The following is a 20,739-nucleotide window of genomic DNA, read 5'->3' as shown; positions in this document are numbered from 1 at the left end:
GCCCATCTAAGTGATGGATGACCTGAACTAGCTCTGTGGAAAGAGGCAATGGATCAGTGACATGGCAGCTCTGGTCCCTGATGTGCCACACCAGATGATATGCTCAATGGGGCATGGCTGAGTGATGCCTCTGAGAGCACCAGAAATACAGGGACGCCCTCAGGAAACTGAGAGATGAGGAAGAGGGGGAACCAAAAGGGCAAAAACCAAAAAAGGGGGACAGGGGAAGTAGAAAACAAAGAAATATGAGAAGAGGCATGATACAAGAGAGGGACAGGGGAACTTGGAAGCACTGCCCAAGTCATTCTGAGTCTAGATAGCTGTTCTTCCCCTAAGAAATCAGTCTCGTCTACTCCTGCCTAGCCAGGGTTGACATAAAATGGCGAGACAAGGCATTTCTTGGCAAAGGCAAGTAAGGGCATTTTCAATGTGGCCCAAATGTGGACTGGTGAAATTTGACTGAGACTGAGCTTTCATTGTTGGGATGAATCATGGTCTAATTCCAATGGATGCCTAAAGAGATCTGGTTTGGGAAATTTACAGTAAATTTCTGTAGGACCAAAAAGAAGCAGCCTAGACATCAGGTAGTGACAAGGCTAATTTCAAAAAAAAAAAAAAAAAAGCTTAAGGAGGAGTTGGGATGGTCCTCCCCTTACACAAAGGAGAGTGTCACGTACAGCAGGTCTCACCTATCTTGGTGCCAGGTGGACCTTTGTATTTACCATCCAGGTCTTTCTAGGCAGGGATGGATAAAGCCACTTCAGCCTGCTAAATTGCTTTTCTTATTTATGATTACATTTCCCCTAGGAGAAAATTTCTGGTGCCTAATGTTTAGACCTAACAGGTTGGTCCTCTACTAGGCATGTTACATGTGATCGAAGGTCCTGGGAAAGACCCAGGTAGTTCACTATGACATTCTGGAAATAACCAATGGCAAATAATAATAATAATTATTATTATTTTTTAATGGAGCCTTAGAGGTTTCTTAGTTTGCTGAAAATTCTGCTAAAATTTTTAGAACTTATTAAAAAATAAAAAAAAGAAGAGGGGCACCTGGGTGGCTTGGTCAATTTAGTGTCCAACTCCTAATTTCAGCTCAGGTCATGATTTCAGGGTTGTGGGGATCAAGTCTCAGGTTAGGTTTTGCACTCAGCAGAGTCTTCTTGTCCCTCTCCCTCCTCCTCTACTCCTCCTCCAGCATGCATGTATTCTCTCTCTCTCTCTCTCTCAAGTGAATAAGAAAAATCTTTTTAAAAAATAAAAAAAAAGGGGGGGGTGCCTGGGTGGCTCAGGGGGTTAAGCCTCTGCCTTAGGCTCAGGTCATGATGCCAGGGTCCTGGAATTGAGCCCCGCATCTGGCTCTCTGCTCAGCAGGGAGCCTGCTTTCTCCTCTCTCTCTTTCTCTCTGCCTGCCTCACTGCCTACTTGTGATCGCTGTCTGTCAGATAAATAAATAAAATATTTTTTAAAAATTTAAAATAAAGAAGAAAAGCTACTTTTAACCTTAAAAAAAAGAAATTTATTTCTTTTAGAGAGACAGTGTATGTGTGCATGCAAGCTGGGGGAGGAGCAGAGGGAGACAGAGAGAGACTATTTTCAAGCAGACTCCCGGCTAAGCATGGAGCCGCATGCTGGGCTCTATCCCAGCACCCTAAGATCATGACCTGAGTGGAAATCAAGAGTTGGTCAATTAACTAACTGAGCCACCCAGGTGCCCCAGAAAAGCTACAATTAACTTGACTGAATTTTAACCAGTGGTTAATCAAGAACTGTGTTCATTTTGTTTTCAGTTCCCTTCCTCCTTGAACTTGCTCAGACTACTCTCGTTAGTCTTCTGGGAATGAGTAGAGAGAGTAGCAAATGGACAAATGGGAGAGAACAAATCTCTGAAAATACAGCAATTCCCCTTAATTTTGATAAATTCTTGTTACGCTTTTTTGGGATGACTTGGTTTTTGAGGGTTTTTTTTTGTTTTTATGCTAATTAAAGATAATGGGCATTTGTTTAACACCCAACAATATATGCTCCTATATGGCATGGCAAATGTTATGTCTCAACTCAGCAAACTCTCAAGTTTCTCTTATGTTAAAGAAGCATGAGACTTCTTAATTTTCTCAGTGTGGCTGGACTGACTAGTATGAACTTCACAAGGTGATGTATGTTTGCTAGAAGATGTAAGATGGTAAATGATCATAGGTCAGAACTGTGTGACTGCCCCTCATAAAATCCTTCAGTGGATAGCCATTCCTTCTAGGATCAAGTCAAAATCCTTGGATGGCCTATAATACCTCTCTAAGTTTTCTCTTACCACTTTCCCCTTGAATCTGTTTTTTAGATGCATCAAGCTCCAGCCTGCCTCAGGGCCTTTGAATGTATGTTTGCTTTTCCTGGAACACTTCCCCTTCTTATTCTCTTTTCCTTATTTCTCTTTATTTACATGACATATCCCTGGCAAAGACTTCCCTGACCATTCAGACCAGGCCAGACTTTTTTGATATACAGTCTTGCAACACCCTGGACTTTGTCTTTATGGCACAATTGAATATAAATAGTTGTCACAATTGCATTTTGATAGTTATTTAAGTGTATCTCAGATAATGGCTAAGGCCATCCATGGTCTATCACAGTATGATGTTCATTCAAGGAAACAGTCCCATGTCTAATGGATATTTTTTTTAAAAATTCAAATTTCTATTTAGTCTTGAAAGGGAATGAGATAAGAATGCATTCTTAATGTCTAGCAAAACATACCAAAACCCTTTCCCCAGTCTGTCCCACTCTTAATTCTACAGAGAATACTGCCACTCTTCAAAAATGTTAGGTTGCTCAGGAGATGGGCTGGGGAAAGAGACCATGAATGTACACATTAGTGATTTCTTGCTCCCCACCCCACCCGGGTCTCTTTAAGAACTTCAGTCTCTTAGAAGGAGGGACCACATCTGTCTCAAACACTACCATGTCTCCAGCAGCCCGTACTTGTTGAGCACACAGTAGAGGCTTAGTGAATATTTTTACTGAAGCATTGTTGAGCCCCAGGAAGTAATGTGTTGCCACTCCTCTTCTCACAGTGAGAACTACTTGGTCAGATGGGGCAGCAGGGGCTTCCCGAAGGAGATCGAGATGCTCAACAACCTGAAAGTGGTCTTCACGGTGGGTGTGCACTGTTTTCTTGTTACTGTCTTCCATACTCACAAGGGTATGATCTTGGAAACGATGCCAGTCACTTGGTCAGAAGGAAGCATGACCTGGGTGCAGATCTGTGTTCTGGGTTTTTCTGGAGAGATTCAGAGCAGACGGGGTGTGTGTGTGGGGGGGGGGTGGGGGTGTTGTGTGCCCTTTGGAAGCTCTTAGGAAGATGGATCTGCCCCTCTCGTTATCTCCCTCCCTCTTTCTTTCTCACTCACGTGCACATCAAGAACACATGCAGAGTGCATAGGGGTCCTTCAGCAATAATGTCTACATGAACTGGGAACAGCAGCTATTCTGATTTATCAGTTAATTCATGGTTAATCTGAGTTCCTTTCTTTTGCTCAGACTTTCTAAAAACCTCTCTAACATGTATCAGAAAAAAGAAAAGACCTTCTAAGAACATTGACTGCATCGATAAATTGGATATTCTGAATATAATCAAATCACAGATGACTAAAGTTCTTAATAGATCCCTGAGATCATTCTTCTATATACCAGTATTCCTGCACAAAACATATGCAGAAATATTGAAATCAGTTGTTAGTTGGGTACTTTATTCCGAAACTGAGCTTGGCTTTTTAGTTCTGGAAAAGACAAATATTGGAAAGAAAAAGATAGGGGTTATTATTTCCAGCAAAGACCTTTCTCTTGTCCTATTTCCATGTGGGTGTGTTAAGAGTGTGATCTTAAGGTACCTAAAGATATTGGCGTTCTCTGTAAGCTCCTTTGGGGAAAAAGAGCTTTTATGAGATTTTTCACTCTGTTGCTTGTGTTAGCAAGGGAAATTTCAGAGGAGGAGCCAGGGAGGGATTTGGGCCTTGGCCAAACCTATGAGTTTGATCCAGGAGTGACCGACATGCTAGATTAACCTACGTTGCTCTACAATAATTTTCCAGTTACAGCCCATTAAGTGCAATGTCTTATGTTATGTCACAATTAGATTGGAGTGCAGCTGATTTATTTTGTTTGTTATTCCCTGAAAAATGAGCCAGAGGCATGGAATAAGATCATAGTCCTAATTGCTTAGACAAAGTTTTCCTGGCATATATAAATGTGTCTCAGTCCTGTTTATTATTAGTTAGAAGGAGGAGCCTATTTAAGATTTTCTTGATAAATAGGAAGTCCCATGGGGCTTCCTGATTAAACCAGGAGACAGATGTTTCATGAGAGGTACAGGGACAGGCAATCAATCAGTGGTTCATTTTGCAGATAACCAATTCATGATGTAAACATGCAGGAAAGGGCATCAGTAAATTTGTGTCTCTCAATATCAATGAGAATGTGATTCTGCCTGCATGGAATTCTGCCTGTGCCACCACCTCTTCTGCCCACAGCAAATGATTTTGGGAACCTTGGTTGACTGGTTCAATGAGCTAATACTTGAAATGATGGGAGTGTTCATTTTGGGACAAGGAAGGTCATGGTGCTCTAGCTTCTTTTATTGATTCAAGAGCTATCCAGTGAATACCTACTATGGGTAAGCTCTGTGCTAGATATTGAGGATAGAGCATTGAATAAGAGGATAGGCCCTTGCAAAAGAAGGGCCATCTGTACCCCAATGTTTATCGCAGCAATGGCTACGGTCACCAAACTGTGGAAAGAACCAAGATGCCCTTCAACGGATGAATGGATAAGGAAGATGTGGTCCATATACACAATGGAGTATTATGCCTCCATCAGAAAGGATGAATACCCAACTTTTGTAGCGACATGGACGGGACTGGAAGAAATTATGCTGAGCGAAATAAGTCAAGCAGAGAGAGTCAAGTATCATATGGTCTCACTTATTTGTGGAGCATAACAAATAACTGGAGGACATGGGGAGATGGAGAGGAGAGGGAGTTGAGGGAAACTGGAAAGGGAGATGAACCATGAGAGACTATGGACTCTGAAAAACAACCAGAGGGTTTTGAAGGGGCGGGGGAGGGGGGGGTGGGAGGTTGAGGAACCAGGTGGTGGGTAATAGGGAGGGCACGTACTGCATGGAGCACTGGGTGTGATGCCAAAACAATGAACACTGTTATGCTGTAAATAAACAAATAAACGAATTAAAAAAAAAAAAGATGTGCTGGGGGAATTCAGAAAACAAGTAAATGAATAAATAAATAAGAATATATCAAAAGGCAATCCATGCAATGCAGATAATTAAAACAGGGTGATGTGATCACTTTTGACTGGGCTTTTCTTTCTTCCTTCCTTTCCTTCCTTTTTTTCTTTCTTTTAAGGATTTTTTATCCATTTACTCGACAGAGAGAGAGACAGGAGAGAGGGAACACAAGCAGGGGGAGTGGGAGAGGGAGAAGTAGGCTTCCCACAGAGCAGAGAGCCCTATGTGGGGATCGATCCCAGGACCCTGGGATAGAGGACCTGAGCCAAAGACAGACACCGAATGACTGAGCCATCCAAGCACCCCGGGGCTTTACTTTTAGTCGGGCATTGAGGTGATGTTTAAGTTAGAGACAAGAGAAGAGTTGGCAGGCATATACCGTTCTGGCCTTATTTCTCTTATCTCTGGATTTTAGCTCTTTCTGGTTTCCTCTTTGAGGGCAAAACCCTAGGAGCTGGCACATGGGTTGGGCCAATGGTGAGCTTCCCCTGTCTGCATTCACCATCCTTGGCTCTGTAAGAGACAAGCAGAACACACTACCAGTTTCCCTAAGAATTTTCCCAGTTTGGGGGTTATTGCTAACACACAGAAAACAAGACTGAACAGGAAAAGGAGTGCTAATGGATTACTAAATTAGGTGACACATGTTTTAAGTTCTGTTGTCCTGCCTCAGCTTCCCTAATATGCCTGAGTTTTATAAGGCCAAAATAAAAATGATTGAGAAACACCACAGATTGGAACATGGTTCTGAGTGAGGATTGCACATTTATACACTCTCCAGAGAATAACGTGTGCTCACATATTTTGTTAGATGCTAAGTTTCTCTAGTGCCAAGAATCTCTGATGAGGCAGCTTTTAAAGATCTGGTGTCTTCCTTGGATCAAATGAAATCTCTTCAAAGAAGTGGAGTGGAAGAGAGGCTTAATTAAGAACTTCGTAGCCTTACCTAGTACGTTAGTTGCCAGAGCTGCCATTACAAAATGCCACAGTCTGAGTAACTTAAGGAACAGAAATTTATTTTCTTGCAGTTCTTGAGGCTGGAGGTCCAAGATCAAGGTGTGTGCAGGGTTGAATTCTTGTGAGGCCTCTCTGCTTGGCTTGCAGATGGCCACTTCTCCCTGTGTTCTCACATTGTGTTCTCACGTGATCTTCTCTGTGTGTGTGTCTGTGTCCTAGTCTCCTCTGCTTGTTAGGACATCAGTCATTGCATAACCTCATTTTAGCTTAATCACCTCTTGAAAGGCCCTATATCCAAATACATTTTGAGGTGCTGGGGGTTAAGACTTCAACACATGAATTCAGCACATGTAATTCAGCCCATAACATCTAGGAAGGATCTTTTCAGGTGGCAGAGCGTTTGTGGTTCTAGAATGCCTCTGAAAAATATCAAAAATGTGAAAATTCCTAAAGAGACAAGAGAAGTAATTAAGGACAGAGGTCATTATACAGAAAGCAGGACTTGCGCTCCTATGGATGGGAACGATTTAGATATATAGAGGAATAAGAGACAAGTATCTGAGGCAGAGATATGGACAGGGTCTTAGGAAGAAAGATTGAGTTGAAAGTGAGCATAGGATGTTTGTGGTGGAATAAAGGTAACTTTGTGACAAAAATAGAGTTCTTACATGCAGAGAATAGTAGGGAATCAGGCTAGGACAGCTGGAAATATATTATGTTTGGGACCTTTCACGTCATATGTGGAAGATTAGCACTAATAGGGTAGAAAATAAGGAGCTAGTATCATTGTTGTGGGGAGAGAAGAGAAATAATGAACATGACTTCTAAAGATAAGTTTGTAGAGGATTTCAGGGTGGGTGGGAGGAAGGAGTCAGGCAGGCCAAAGAAAAGGCTGTCCAATCATCTGTATGCAAGGTAATTGGGATTTCAAATTCAGGTGCCTACAGGGCAAAGCAGGGAATACAAATGAGTGGCTAAGCTTCCTTAGTTAGGAAGCCCCCTTCTCCTCTGCTTTTCCTTTTCCCCTGTCCCACAGGGAGACTTTGGAGAGTAGAGAAGCAGATGTCCATTTCCTCAGCTAGTGAAAGGACAACCCTTGTATCAGTCTGTAGTTCTCGAGAGAACCTGAACCAATAGGTTATATAGACAGATTAATTCTAAAGATTTGGCTTCCATGTTTGTGGGGGCTGGCAAATTTGAAATCTGTATGGCTGGCCAGGAGCCTGAAACTCAGGCAGGTTTTCTATACTGCTGTCCTGAGGCAGAATTCCTGCTTCACTGGAAGCCTCAGGTTTGGGTGCTGGAGGTACAACAGTGAATGAAGTCTCAAGGCCTTCAGCTGATTGGATGAAGCATATCTACGTTACGGAAGCATATCTCCTTGACTTAAGTCAATTGATTATAGATGTTAATCTGACTTACAAAATACTTTCATAGCAACATCTAGACTAGTGTTTGACCAAACAACTAAGCACTATAACTTAGCCAAGTTGATGCATAAAATGTAACCATTGGAGACCCCAAGCAGAAAGATGTGTACAACACTGGGGCCATGATTTGCTTCCAGATCACACCCCTGTGCTCTTCTTTCCACACCAGCCACAATGAGAGGGTGGGAGTGGATGCTTTGCCTGGGCCCTGACTCTTATGTGAACTGACAGGTTATTCCCAGTGCGTATGACTATATAAGGATGAATTTGGAGGAAAAGTAACTATTCCCGAGTGAGGGCAGGTCCAGGATTTCCTACTCTGATGCCAACAACATGCCTTGAAGTTTTTTTCTTAACCCAGCTGGAAGACAGTCCCAAGAACACTGAAGTTTTAGATTTGAGCAGGACAGTCAGATGCTGAGGTGGTCTACATGGCTTTTCCTCCCCTGTATCTTTCTGATGGTGAGAGAGATATGTTGTGGTCGTTTGGTTTATAGACTTTGGTCTTAGAATGACTGTATAGTGTCTCTAAGGACAAAGATCATGACCCCAGAGAAACCCCTTGTCTTCGTTGTGTCTCAGGGTTCCCATCTGTAAAATAGGAGTGCAGGAGTACTATCTACTTCAGAGAGTTGTTGAGGATCAAATAAGACAGCGGCTTACGAGAAACTTGGCACAGTGCATGACACGTCAGTGTAGTTCACCATGTCGGTGTTCTTCAAGGCATGTACTGGAGTGCACTCCACTGCCCCCTTGAAGTTAGCTGCAACCACCTGCCTTGCTTTGGTCATTGGAATGCAAGCCCAAGTGATGTGTGGAAGATTTAAGGGCCTGTAAGTGATTTGCTACCTTCTCTTCTCCTGCTGTGGGGACAGTGGAAGTGTGTGTTGTGATGAGATGGATCATCTGTCAGCTAGCAGCCCAGAGTAGGTAGATGAGCGGAGCCCCCAGCCATCTGCATGGGGCAGGTAGCCTGAGCTAGAAGTAAACTTCTGTTGTCTCTAAGCTCTGAGATGCTGGGATTGTTTGGTGCCACACCAACCCTCTTCTGAGTGATATCCATACACCAGGTGCTCAGGAAATGATAACCGTTGGGATTGTACCCTCTTCCTTTTGCTTTCTCCCTTAGTGGTGATGAGCAGTGATCAGACGGATGAAGTCATCTGTGGCAAATACTATTTTGGATCCATCAGCTGACATATAGGAAATGCCACCTGCATAACTGATATTGTACTTCTAGCCTTCTCTCCCTATTGGTTTGAAATTGAAGAATTGGGATTTAACACCAGAGACCTGTCAGTCCGTTTCCTTTCTAAAACTTACCTTTCTTATCTATGAAATGGGTATGATCGTCTTGTTTTCTACCTTTCCCAGGACTAATTGTATGATTGGTCCATGTACACTAGGTGCTAAGTACATCCCCCCACAATTTACTATTAGTGGGCTTCCTTTTCTAATTCTTTAGACACATCGTGTGTAACTATTCATTTCCTGCTCTATAGGATCTCGGAAACAAAGACCTCAACAGGGATAAAATTTACTTGATTTGTCAAATAGTCCGAGTTGGGAAGATGGATCTCAAGGATACGAATACAAAAAAGTGCACACAGGGACTAAGGCGACCCTTTGGGGTGGCAGGTAAGGACACACTACACATGATTCACTTTTATCGAAGCGCATATTTTATTTGGCTGAATTTTTAAGATTATTTCTTTCTCTCTCCTCTTTGCCACCCCCCCTCCAATTTATACCAGACAACTCCTAATACCTACATTTCTGGTGACTAAATCAAAATAATTGGTGACTAAGTCCAGATTTATGATGAAGGTGGTAAATAATGGATTCCTTGTGTCTGCAGCAGAGTGCTGGGAGCATGGTGACGTCTGAGCAGTTGGCGCCCTTGCTCCCCAGTGTGGTGAGGAAGGAAGAACAGTACGAGTGGGATCTAATTATGAGGAGCAAATCATTTTTTAAAAAAATATCCAGGACAGGAAATGCAGTTACACAGAATGAGTCACTGGCCACACATCTAAATTCCAGATGGAAGTGGACGTTTGGAGAGTCTGTGTGACCAAATGAGGTTGCTTCTGAGCAGCCTCACCTCCCCATTTTTCTCCAAGCCTTAGATCTCTCTCTTGGGGTTTCTAAGACTTCATCATTCTTGTCCCACTTTTAGGGGTTTTGTTATTTAACTAGAACTCGCATTGTTATTTACCTAATATATTTTCTTTTAATTAGCCCCACTTAAAATTAAAGGACTTTTTTTTAAAAGAACATTTAAAGACCCGTGGAAACAGCAATTTGATATGCCAGTTTTATTTCTTTTTATTAAAATATGTATTTTAGTCGTATACCATTTATAATTCCTCTATATCATGTATAAACCCACTGTTTCATGTTTTTCCTTTCAGGATACTGATCTGTCTGTATTCACAAACCACCTGGCTTTCCAACTAGTCCCCTAGCACTGCTTGCAAAGTGGCCGGGTGGACAAGTTAGCTTATAATGAGCCAAAAGGTTTTTTAATCAGGCATTGTTGCTAGCTAGCTAACTAGGTGGCCTTGGCAAGCATTTTCCCCAGGGCCTTAGTTTCATTATCTACAAAATGAGAGACTTTGACCTGATTGGTCTGTGCTCTGCTCTGAAATGCTGATTCTATATAAGGAATACTCCTGACATCACAATGTCCCTGTTAAGATAGGAAGGGTCCTTCAGTCTTACCTCAGAGTGTGCCTTTGTCCCCAGCTCTAGTCTGCTCTCCTTTGGTTTTAGATGACAACAATCCTGGTGTAACTGAAAAGTTCAGGCATAGATTGCTTCAGGCATAGCTGGATCCAAGAACTCAAATTTGTATCTCACTCTGTCCTCTTGCTGGCTTACTCTGAAGGTGACTGTCCAATTAGCTGGCAAAATGTGGGCCAGCTATTCCAAGCTTGAGTCTATCAGTTTAGTAATTCAGGGGAAAGCAAGCACCCCTTTCCCATGAGTTTTAGTAGAAGCCCCAGGAACATGAACACAGGCCATGTGCTCATCCCCTAAGCAGTTGTTTTGGGCAGGGGTATGTGGTCCTCTGATTGGCCAAGTCCTATGAACAACTCTGGAGCCAGAGGGAGATTGCTCCTCCCAAGCCATGCTCACTGAGATGGGTGAGGGGGTGTCTGTTTATCAGAGAGAAGGGATACTGGTTAAATTCACATAGCTAGATGTGGTCACTGGTAGATTATTACCCCAATGGGACAACGTTCTTGTGTCCCCTCCCTCCTCGGGAGCTTTGTATTATCACTTTGCTATTGCTCAATAAACCTTGCTTTGCTGCCCCCTGCCAAAAAAAAATTATTATCCCCATGGTTTTAATGGCTCCCTGACCAGGGCCTGGAGAGTTTGAGATATTTCATACTACTAGGATTTGGGCTATATTTGATCAGCTTTTCCCCCATGTTTCTCTCCTGCCTCACAACAATTTCTATAATCCCCTCTCTAATGCACTTCTTCACCTTTGTTTTAAGGACATTTAGTGGCTAACTTAAGGAGAAGTTTCAGAGGATTCAGGATCCCTCTGGAATTGCAGAGGATCCTATAGGCATGTGTCTGTGCATATGAGCATGTTTATGAAAAGGGGGTGAGGAGATTTCATTAGATTCTCAGGTCCTACAGGGAGTCACTGTGCTTGGATTTTGTAGGCATGGTAGACATCCAGTACATATACGTCAAATCCAAACTTAGTTGTTTATTACTTACTTGTTGCATGTTATGAACCCTTGTTATCTGTGTATTGCCTGCTGCTGGCTTGCTTGTCTTTTTAGACTTCCTGACCCAGCCTCTAGTACTACATCTCATCCCATTGACATGGTTTCCTGGAAGTAGGAGGGCATAAGTCATTAATAGATTTTTCTCCTTTTTTGTTTGTGTTTAGTTATGGACATAACAGACATCATCAAGGGGAAAGCAGAGAGTGATGAAGAAAAGCAGCACTTCATTCCTTTTCACCCGTGAGAGATTTCCCATTCCTTTCTCTTCTCTTAAACCACACCCTTTCTCATTGAGGACTGCTCAAAAGCAAGGTGCACTGATTCCCTGAGTTGGTGATAGCCCTGTGGGGCCTCCCAAGAGGAGGACAGGAAGAGAATGATGACCTCAGTGCTAAGGCACTTGAAACCAGCCAGATTTTCACCCATTCATTCATCAGATGTTATTTATTCAACAGAGTTTGATTGACAACTGGCAGAGGGCTGGGCACTGTGCTAGGCACCAGGCATGAAATGGTCAGCAAGATAGACATAACCCTGTCTTTGTGGAGCTTATGTTTAGATGGGGAATTAAGCAGATAATAAAAGATTAATGCATTAACTACAAGTAATAAGGAACCACAACTCTGTGAAGGAACAGCTTATCAGGAACCTATAACAGGGAATTGTTATCTGGTCTCACTGATAGAAATATTCATGATTTCAGAGGAGGGTAGTGAGGAGGGTAAATGTTATTTTCCTGCTCTAAAAAGGAGTCTGTGAGAAAGCAGGACCCCGTGTTTGAGAATGTTGTCCTCACTTTGTTATACCAAGGATGTCCAAGGAGAATGGAATTTTGCCACTGGTAATAAAGTCTGCGACTCTAGTTAAGATATGTGATTAGGACTGAGCAGGAACAGCTAGCCTTTGCCATCTTGCTGAATAGATGTTCCTTTTGAGGGCTTAGGAATCCTTCTTTTCTAAGAGTCTTCTAGATTATATATATATATATATATATATATATATATATATATATATATCCTCTACTTGTAGCAATAACATTCCCAGATCTCAGAGCCATGTTGGTTTGTGAAAAAGAGAAATCTGTTTCTTGATGGCAATATGTTGTCTGAGCTCGCATGGGCAGGCTCACTTTTCACCCAAGGTATACGGGGACACTGGGTAACTTTGTGGAGTATGTGGACCTCAAGATAGGAACCCCATAAGAGTACCATGCAAGAATTTTGTACTTTCTTTTCCTTCCCAGAGTGACAGCTGAGAATGACTTCCTTCACAGCCTGCTGAGCAAAGTCACAGCCTCCAAAGGAGACAGTGGTGGGCAAGGTACAGTGCCACAATGTGCCGAGTGGACTGGGTTCTGGCTTGGGAGCTCTTGATTCTTTGGAAAACAGATGAAAATCGTAAACCCTGGCAAACATAAGTCTTCCTTCCAGACAGACCATTGCAAAAAATGGGAGCCTGTGATCTATGGAAATGGAAACCACATCTCCTGAATCTGAATGTCCTAGTGCCCAAACCACAGCTCCTATGTGTCAGCCACCTTCACAGACCTCCTTATTTGATTGAATTCTTCCCACAGTCTTGTGAGATAGGTGGTATCCACCTCACTCCACAAAGCCTGTGTGGGTGAATTTGACAGAAGCTGACGCTGTTAGAAGTAACGAGTGGCATTCATGCCCACAGATACCTGGCCCCAGAGCCCCTCTGCTTTCTACCTTCTGCCTCCTCCTATGTTGGGTCACTACATCTGTGATTGTTTCTCTGCTTCCAGCAGTCTCCTTCAGAAAGAGCCCAAAGGGAGATATGGTGGGAGGGTAAGCATGAGCACACCTTGAAGTTGGCTTTTCATGGTGATCATTCCCTTCCAGGCCTCTGGGTGACCATGAAGATGCTTGTGGGTGACATCATTCAGATCCGCAAGGACTACCCACACCTGGTGGACAGGACCACTGTGGTGGCCAGGAAGCTGGGCTTCCCAGAGATCATCATGCCAGGTCTGGCCTTCCCGTGGGCCACGGGTTGGTTTAGCTTGTCACAACCATTTTCTTTTCAAAAAGTCAACTCCTTCCTTTTCAACTGCATTTTTTTCTATTTCTCTCCCTGAAGGTAACCACTGAAAATGATTTCTGTATATCCAAAAATCTTCCCTATAGTCACATAATAAACGCAGGCACATAAATATATACACATGCACTTTTTTCGCCTCACAGATGGGATCACACTTCATATGCCTTATATAACATTACTTTATATGCTTTATGTAGGGTTCTGCCACTTGGTTTATCACTTAATTTATCATGGACATCCTTCCTACTTCACTACACATAGAATAATTCTATTCTTTTGGGGAGAATATTGTCATTCTCTTAAATTTTTAAACTATGTATTTTTTATTACCAGAGGACACTATGCCCATTGTAAAATGTTCGAATAGCATGAAAAGGTAAAAAGTGAAACATTAAAAACTCCCTCAAATTTTTGTCTCCAGAAGTAACCTCTATTAAGATAGTCCAAACATGTATATAGTAAAAGAAAAACAAATGATATTATATAATAACACTATTTTGAAACTTCCCTTTTTATCTTAAACCTGTCTTAGACTTGTATCCACCACTGCTCTCGCTGACTCACTCCTTTCCACAATGTATGGTGGTCCACTGGGGGCCTGTGCTTTACCTGACACAGCAATTCCCTGTGCATTCCCCTGCGGAGTTTTCTATTCTTACTGCCCCCATTCCTGAAGACCCTCCGGACCTCTTCCTGACCCCGTGTCCTTGGACTCGTGAAAAGTCACCCTACCTGCGTCAGCACAGTGAAGGATCTGGGGCTGCAACTGTGGACTGGGGTTGCTATGCATAATGGGCCAAGGAGCTTTCCTTTGCCTTCCCAGAAGGTGTCACTAGAGGATGGAAATTCAGTAATTTTAATGAGAAGAAGAGAGCCAATTTTGACCATCCTACCCTTTTTGCAACTGATGTCCCTCCTTCCCCTTGTTACCTCCTTCTCCAGCCTCCGTGATGAGGAAACAACACTTTTTTGGAAACATGTCTGATCTTAGTTTCATTAGCAGACATCAAGGCAGGGCACTTGCCTTCCCACCCCCTCCCCTGTGCCTTCTAGTCAGTGTCTCTCCTGGGTGTAGAGACATGCCAACTCTTGTCTCTCTCTCCTCTGCCTGCAGGGGATGTCAGGAACGACATCTACATCACTCTCTCACAAGGCGACTTTGACAAGTACAACAAGACCACGCAGAGGAATGTGGAAGTGATCATGTGTGTGTGCGCGGAGGATGGCAAAACGCTGCCTGTAAGGGGCCCTGTTGCTGCTCCGGGCGCCCCGGCTGCCTTGAGGGCTTCTGTTCACCAAGATTTGCTTTTCCCATCCCAGTCTGCTCCCTAAATGTCAGGAGCCTTTTTGATGGCCTTGAGTAATGTGATCTATAGCTTTAGAGCTTGGTTTGTACACTGGCCCAGTGTAAGACCTTGTGCCGTTTTCTCTTTACATCAAAGCAGTGTTTCCATGTCTGCTTCTCCCCTTTCATGATCCTTTCTTTTTCTTTTTTCTCTTTTCTTTTCTTTCTGCCTGGCTTCAGCTTATAGGTCAGCTTTTTGTTGTTAAAATGTTGTTCTCATTGAAATCTGAGCTAGTTTATTCAGACAAAATCCCTGGCAAGAAAAAGGATCAATACAGAGCCTTGGGCTGGTGTGGAGACTCAGGATGGCCTCAAAACAGACATTCCCAATACTTAATCCAACTCCCTAGTGCCCAGCTAGAAATTCTGGTGGAAAGCCTTATTCGTAAATTGGTCTCCAGAGGGCCAACACCGTATACTCAAGAATGCAAATCACATTGCTATAAATATTTATACAGCATATGTCCTATACAATATTTCTCATGTGTGTTTACATTTATTTACTTATATTTCCTTTAAGGTTGTCAGCAATTGTGTCCAGTGTGTGGGAGGGTTCTGCTTCTCAATTTCTCCTTTTGGAGTACTGAGCTGAAAATAAAATCAGCTCTCCGCAGCAGTTTCAGCGTGGGCAAAAATTCCACTTAGGCCACAGCAGGTGATTAGACAGCACAGTGGGGTGGGGAGGTGGTGAGTATTGATAAATCATCTGCTTTAGCCTTGGGGCAGGGCTCAGGCAGGTTTTGCTATCCTCTACCTAAGAACATAACTAGCATTCACAGAGGAAATGCTATGTGCCAGGCACTGGGATAAGTACAATGTGTTACCATTATGATTCCCATTTTTACAGAGGGTGAAACTAAACGTTCAAGTGAAACAACTTTTCCAAGGTCATAAAATTAGTATGTGGCAGAAATGGAGTTTGAGTCCCCGTTTCAGGCCCTCTTAAATAGTTCATGGTGATGCCCATCCATTTAAAAAAATCCCCCAACTTATTTCTCATTTCAAAAATGAAGCTAATAACCAATTCTATCAAATCCTGAGAAGATTCGTAATTATTTTTTGAATTAAAAAAAATCCTGTTGTCTTTTTGTTGGTAAAGACTGACCCCCTTAATTACTATCTGTTTGAGCAAAAATCCAAGGGTTTAACTCATCCTCTCTTTGTTGGATTCTGAAAAGTAAAATAAGTGAGAGACACTTTGCTCAAAGGAACACAAAAGAAGAGCAGAGGTTTTTATCTGAAAGGGAAATTGCATTTCACGAAGGTATAGACCATTGCTTTGAAGTTATTTTTATCCAACTACCTGTTGGAGAACTTTTAAACCTCAGCTTCATTTTTGAAAACACTGATACACTTGCCTTTGGTATTGCTGAAGGACAAATTGGAGGGAACAGTTATAGGAAGGCAGGCATCTTATCTTGCTTCTGAACCATTCTTCCTTCCACTCCTCTGTCACCCTTTCCAGTCACACCCTAGTAGGCTAAGCAGACACACTCTTCAAAGATGAATATATAAGCAGGTATTCTGGGGGCTGAAATGAAGAGGTAACTAGGGGGCATGGTGGTAATTTGCAGTTTCCTCTATTAGGCAAGTTATGGGGGAGTTCAGTTGACTGACTATTGAAAATTGCTAAGGAAGCCTGTGGGAGGCTGTTCTTTCTTTATTTGCAGAAATAAATATTACTGCCTAATTAAGTGTCAGGCAGCACACTCAAACACTTGATACTGGTGGGTTCTTGTGGGAATAGTCCCCTTCAGGAATATCTAGTTCTTTTCTTGTTACAGGCGTACACTGTTTTTGGAGGAGTAGGGCCAGAGGAGAGAGTAGGTTACACTTGTCCTTGGCTCACTTTGGGGTCTCAGTGAACTTGTTCAGGAGTGGCCATAGCAGAGAAGCCAATGGTGTGGGCTCTGGGATCAAACAGATCAGGTTTACATCCCAACCTCCCTTCCTAGTACCTGTGTAATCTTGGACAAGTTTTATTTGTCTGTAAAAGAGGAATCATCATCTCCTACTCTTGCAACCCTCTTGGGGTTGCAAGTTAAACAAAATGGTACCAGTAAAGCACCTGGTTTGCAGTAAATGCTCGGAAACCAGAAGGAGGGGTAATATTCAGAGAATATGCAGAGCAACTGGGCAGGAACCCAGGCAGTCAAATAGGCAATCTGATGTGGATGGATGCCTGAAGCATGTTTAAGGAGAAGTGAGAAGGCTCTGATGCCAGGCCTAGGAACCTCTGCTCTTCTGAGACCAGCTAGCTTACGTGGGTAGAGGCAGGGCATGGAGGACAGGATATTAGCGTGCTTAAGACCATGGACTCTGGGGCCAGGCAGCCAAGTTCAATTCCTAGTGCAGCCTGGATTAACAGAATGACCTTGAATAAATTATGTAATGTCTCTATGCCTAAAGTTTTCAGTCTGAATAGTAGGAGACCAGCAGTTGCACCTTGCTTTTGTGAACTTCAGATGAGATGATCTACACAATAGGTGTTCATTAAAATTGACCGTTATTACTAGAAAGGAATGGTAGTATTCTCCCTTTATTCTTGCCTTATGGATGATGATTGATATCTTCCTGAGATGTGGTCTTATAGGTGTAGAACATTCAGGCTCTTGAAGTGCATTCACATCCATGGGGTCATTTGTTCCTCTGGTGATTGCCACCAGGTACACAGGGCCTGTGTGAGGAGGCTGATTTTCCCTCCTGCTAAAGTGTGTCCACCAAGTCAGCATTAACACCTCTAGGCTTTCCTGATTCCTGCTCAGATTGAAGATAATCTGAAACCAACTAGGAATTCTTACTGTTCATTGGGGGTCTTGGGGGTGGGCAATGGGGAAAATTATTAAACAGGTTTACTTGAGACATATATAAATTCATATTTTCTCTAAAACTGGGCTCAGTCCCTGGTCATGATTCTCAACACACGTGAAAACATTCAGTTTTATCTCTGGCATGTTGAAGGGAGGGTCTTAGGTCTTTCTCAGAGTAATACTGGATATTTTTTCTAAAGCCTCAGGCAATCAAAAATTTTCATCACCAAGATAGTTCTGTGGGAATCAGTTGCCTGCCATATAGCAATTCTACTTTTACCAGAGATATATGTGTATTCTCAAATTTTATAAACTACATGGGATTCACTGGAGTTACAGAAACTCTAAGCCCATAAATGTCACTTGATATAAATCCTGGGAGGCTGGAGAGCATCTAGGTTGTTGTGAAAGGAACAGTGGACAGAGAGATAGCGGGTCTTAGGTGTATGCCAGCTCTGCTATCCTTTTGGGCAAGTGACTTAACCTCTCAGGGCCTCAGTTTACTCAGTTTTGAAATAGGGATAATAGTGGTGATCATTGGTGGTGTTTGTGAGAATTGGATTAGTGAGATAGTACATCTAAAGGGCTCAGCATATTGTTCAACAAAAAGCAGTCTCGAAATAGTTAAACCGAGTTTGAAAGCATGTTTATAGTTCAGGCCTCAAAAATTTCTAAAAGACTTCATCTCATTGAAAACCAAGAGATGGTTTTTCTCCATTTTTAGTTCACTGGTTATTCTTGTTTTTTAAAAAATTTTATTTAATTGATTTATTTTGTAAGTAAAGATTTTTATTTATTTGACAGAGAGAGAGCGAGCGAGCGAGCACAAGCAGAGGGAGCATCAGGCAGAAGGAGGAGGAGCCCAACTTGGGGCTCAATCCCAGGACTCTGGGATCATGATATGCGCCAAAGACAGATGCTTAACCAACTGAACCACCCAGACACTGCAATTCTTATTTTTTTTTTTTAGAGGTTAATTCTGAAAGGACACTATATCCTTAATTTTGAAATGGACTCAATTTGACTGCGAGTACCATCAGTCATTCTTGCCCTACAGCTTGGAAGGAAAGAAGGAGAATTCCAGTGAGAGGGGAAGAATTCTCTTTCCCACAAGTTAGCTTCTCTTATGGGGGGTCCTAGAGTGCTTGTGTGTGTCTGGCTTTGGTCATTTAATCTCAGGGTGGTGGGCGTGGCAGTGGTGGTATCAAGGATCCATTGGTGAATCTGCAGGAATCTGGTTAGAGGCAAGGAGTCTGTCATTCTAAAAATGCCCAGAGGCACATAGTTTTGCAATGTGGGGGCCAGGGGCTCCAAAACCAATCCTTGTGTCCCTATCTAGAGTCTGGAGGTAAAATTCTTAGGCCTTTCCTGGGAGACCCTATTTAGATCCTGTTTGGGGGACAAACCACAAGAACTAACAGAAAGAGATAGAATCAGGGGCCAACAGACTCTATTAAAAGATAATTTTCCTTATTACTCTGAGGGTGTTTATGGCAAACAGCAAATGCCCTATATTTGGAATACTAAGGTATGCTTGTTCTGTGCTCATTCCCTGCTTGGAACATCTTGCTCACATTTTTTGCTGAAAGCCAACTTGGAATCTTTCTTCAAGATCCTCGGCTGTCCTCCCCTCCAAGAACTCTTCCCTGAATCCTCAAGCTGCACTTAAGGATCCCTTCTCTGTGTCCCACTGTAGTAAAAAGACATATGTCTGCCACCATCACATTGTGTTGTTCAGTGATTTGTCTGCTTATCTAATGATCCCTCCCCAAAACTGAGAACTCTCATGTCAGGTTTAATATCTGACTCATGTCCATATCCCAGTGCTTGGCATGGGCCTGATACCAGAAGATGCTTGGTAACGGTAGGGCTCCCCCAGGCCCCTCTGTCCCTCTATCTGTTGGCAGCCCAGGCTCCCTTCTCTCACCCAGCTTCCCTGTTAGCATCAGAATCCATCAAAGTGAGCTGCTGCTTGATTGCTCTGAGCCTGTTTGTAAACTTTGTGCACATTCAGATTTAAGAAACAAATAGTATTAATAAGACTGGCAGCATGCAGTAACTCTAAGGCTGGTTACCATTTACAATAAGGCAGTCACGTCAGTGCCTGGTGCGCTCCAGTGGTTTCCAGAATGCAAGTAATAGAATTTCTGTAGTTAAACAGCTGTCACTCCTGGGGCTGGGGATGTTCATGTATAAATCTGTAATGTAGAAGGGTACCTGGCAGAAGGGTTGGTGAAGGGAGGATTTTCCTACCCCTGAGGCCAGTGTTGGCCTCAGGACCAATAGTGTCCAAGCACAAAAAATAGCAATTCTATAGTGTTTTCTCTCTCTCTCTTTTTTTTTCCCTTGGGTCAGAATGCAATTTGCGTGGGAGCTGGGGATAAGCCCATGAATGAATATCGGTCCGTTGTGTACTATCAAGTCAAACAGCCACGCTGGATGGAAACAGTCAAGGTAATAATAATAATAATAATAATAATAATAATAATACTAGCAAACATGTATCTAGGGGCTCTGAGACAGTGTCCTAATTTGAAGCAATACCCTAGTATGTGTCCAGTGGTGTGTCAGGCAGTGGAAATGGTGGCGAGTACCCTGTCTTCCTGATCCCCCTTCACTGACCCAGAATCAGCCACGATGGGATTGTCAGATGGTCTTCTTGCTCATAGTTCCCAGCCTGCCACGCTGTGTCATTCCACTCAGCAGTGAGGAGTGACAGAGCTTGCAAGTGAACGTGAGGCTATAAGAGACCACTTAATGCCTCAAAGACACTGTCTTGGGAGGGTGCCTGAGACAAAAGTGTCATTAATCACAAATATCCGTATTACCAGATTGTCACACGAAGCAGAAGGGAATATCATACATTGGAAGAGGAGTTTGGAATTAATTCAGTGAACAGTGAAGCTTGAACGCAGCTTCGACTATCTCTGCCTTGTAATTAGTAGCAGTCTTTATTCACCATGTGCTCTGAACCCAAACACAAGATGTTCACATAACTTCCTTTTCTGACACAGCTGTCTGAACCTCAGTGGATCTTGCCTGGTCACCTATATTCCCATTTTCCTCAGTGTGTCTCCCTGCACTCACT

General features: G+C 42.9%; 1 protein-coding gene across 1 annotated transcript in view; it reads left to right on the top strand.

Annotated features, from left to right (window-relative positions):
- The window catches only part of DOCK2 (dedicator of cytokinesis 2), a 407,119-nt gene that overhangs the window by 46,778 nt on the left and 339,602 nt on the right, over positions 1-20,739 (top strand). Inside the window, exons 9-15 of the mRNA XM_046000057.1 lie at positions 3,069-3,150; positions 9,186-9,321; positions 11,597-11,672; positions 12,676-12,752; positions 13,298-13,423; positions 14,611-14,735; positions 20,007-20,105. Of these exons, the coding sequence (XP_045856013.1) occupies positions 3,069-3,150; positions 9,186-9,321; positions 11,597-11,672; positions 12,676-12,752; positions 13,298-13,423; positions 14,611-14,735; positions 20,007-20,105 (721 nt within the window). The remainder of the gene's footprint in view (positions 1-3,068; positions 3,151-9,185; positions 9,322-11,596; positions 11,673-12,675; positions 12,753-13,297; positions 13,424-14,610; positions 14,736-20,006; positions 20,106-20,739) is intronic.

Source organism: Meles meles, chromosome 3, assembly GCF_922984935.1.
Source record: "Meles meles chromosome 3, mMelMel3.1 paternal haplotype, whole genome shotgun sequence".
Classification (NCBI taxonomy): Eukaryota; Metazoa; Chordata; class Mammalia; order Carnivora; family Mustelidae; genus Meles; species Meles meles.
The sequence above is the reverse complement of the archived record's forward strand: the minus strand, read 5'-3'. Positions and strand labels throughout refer to the sequence as shown.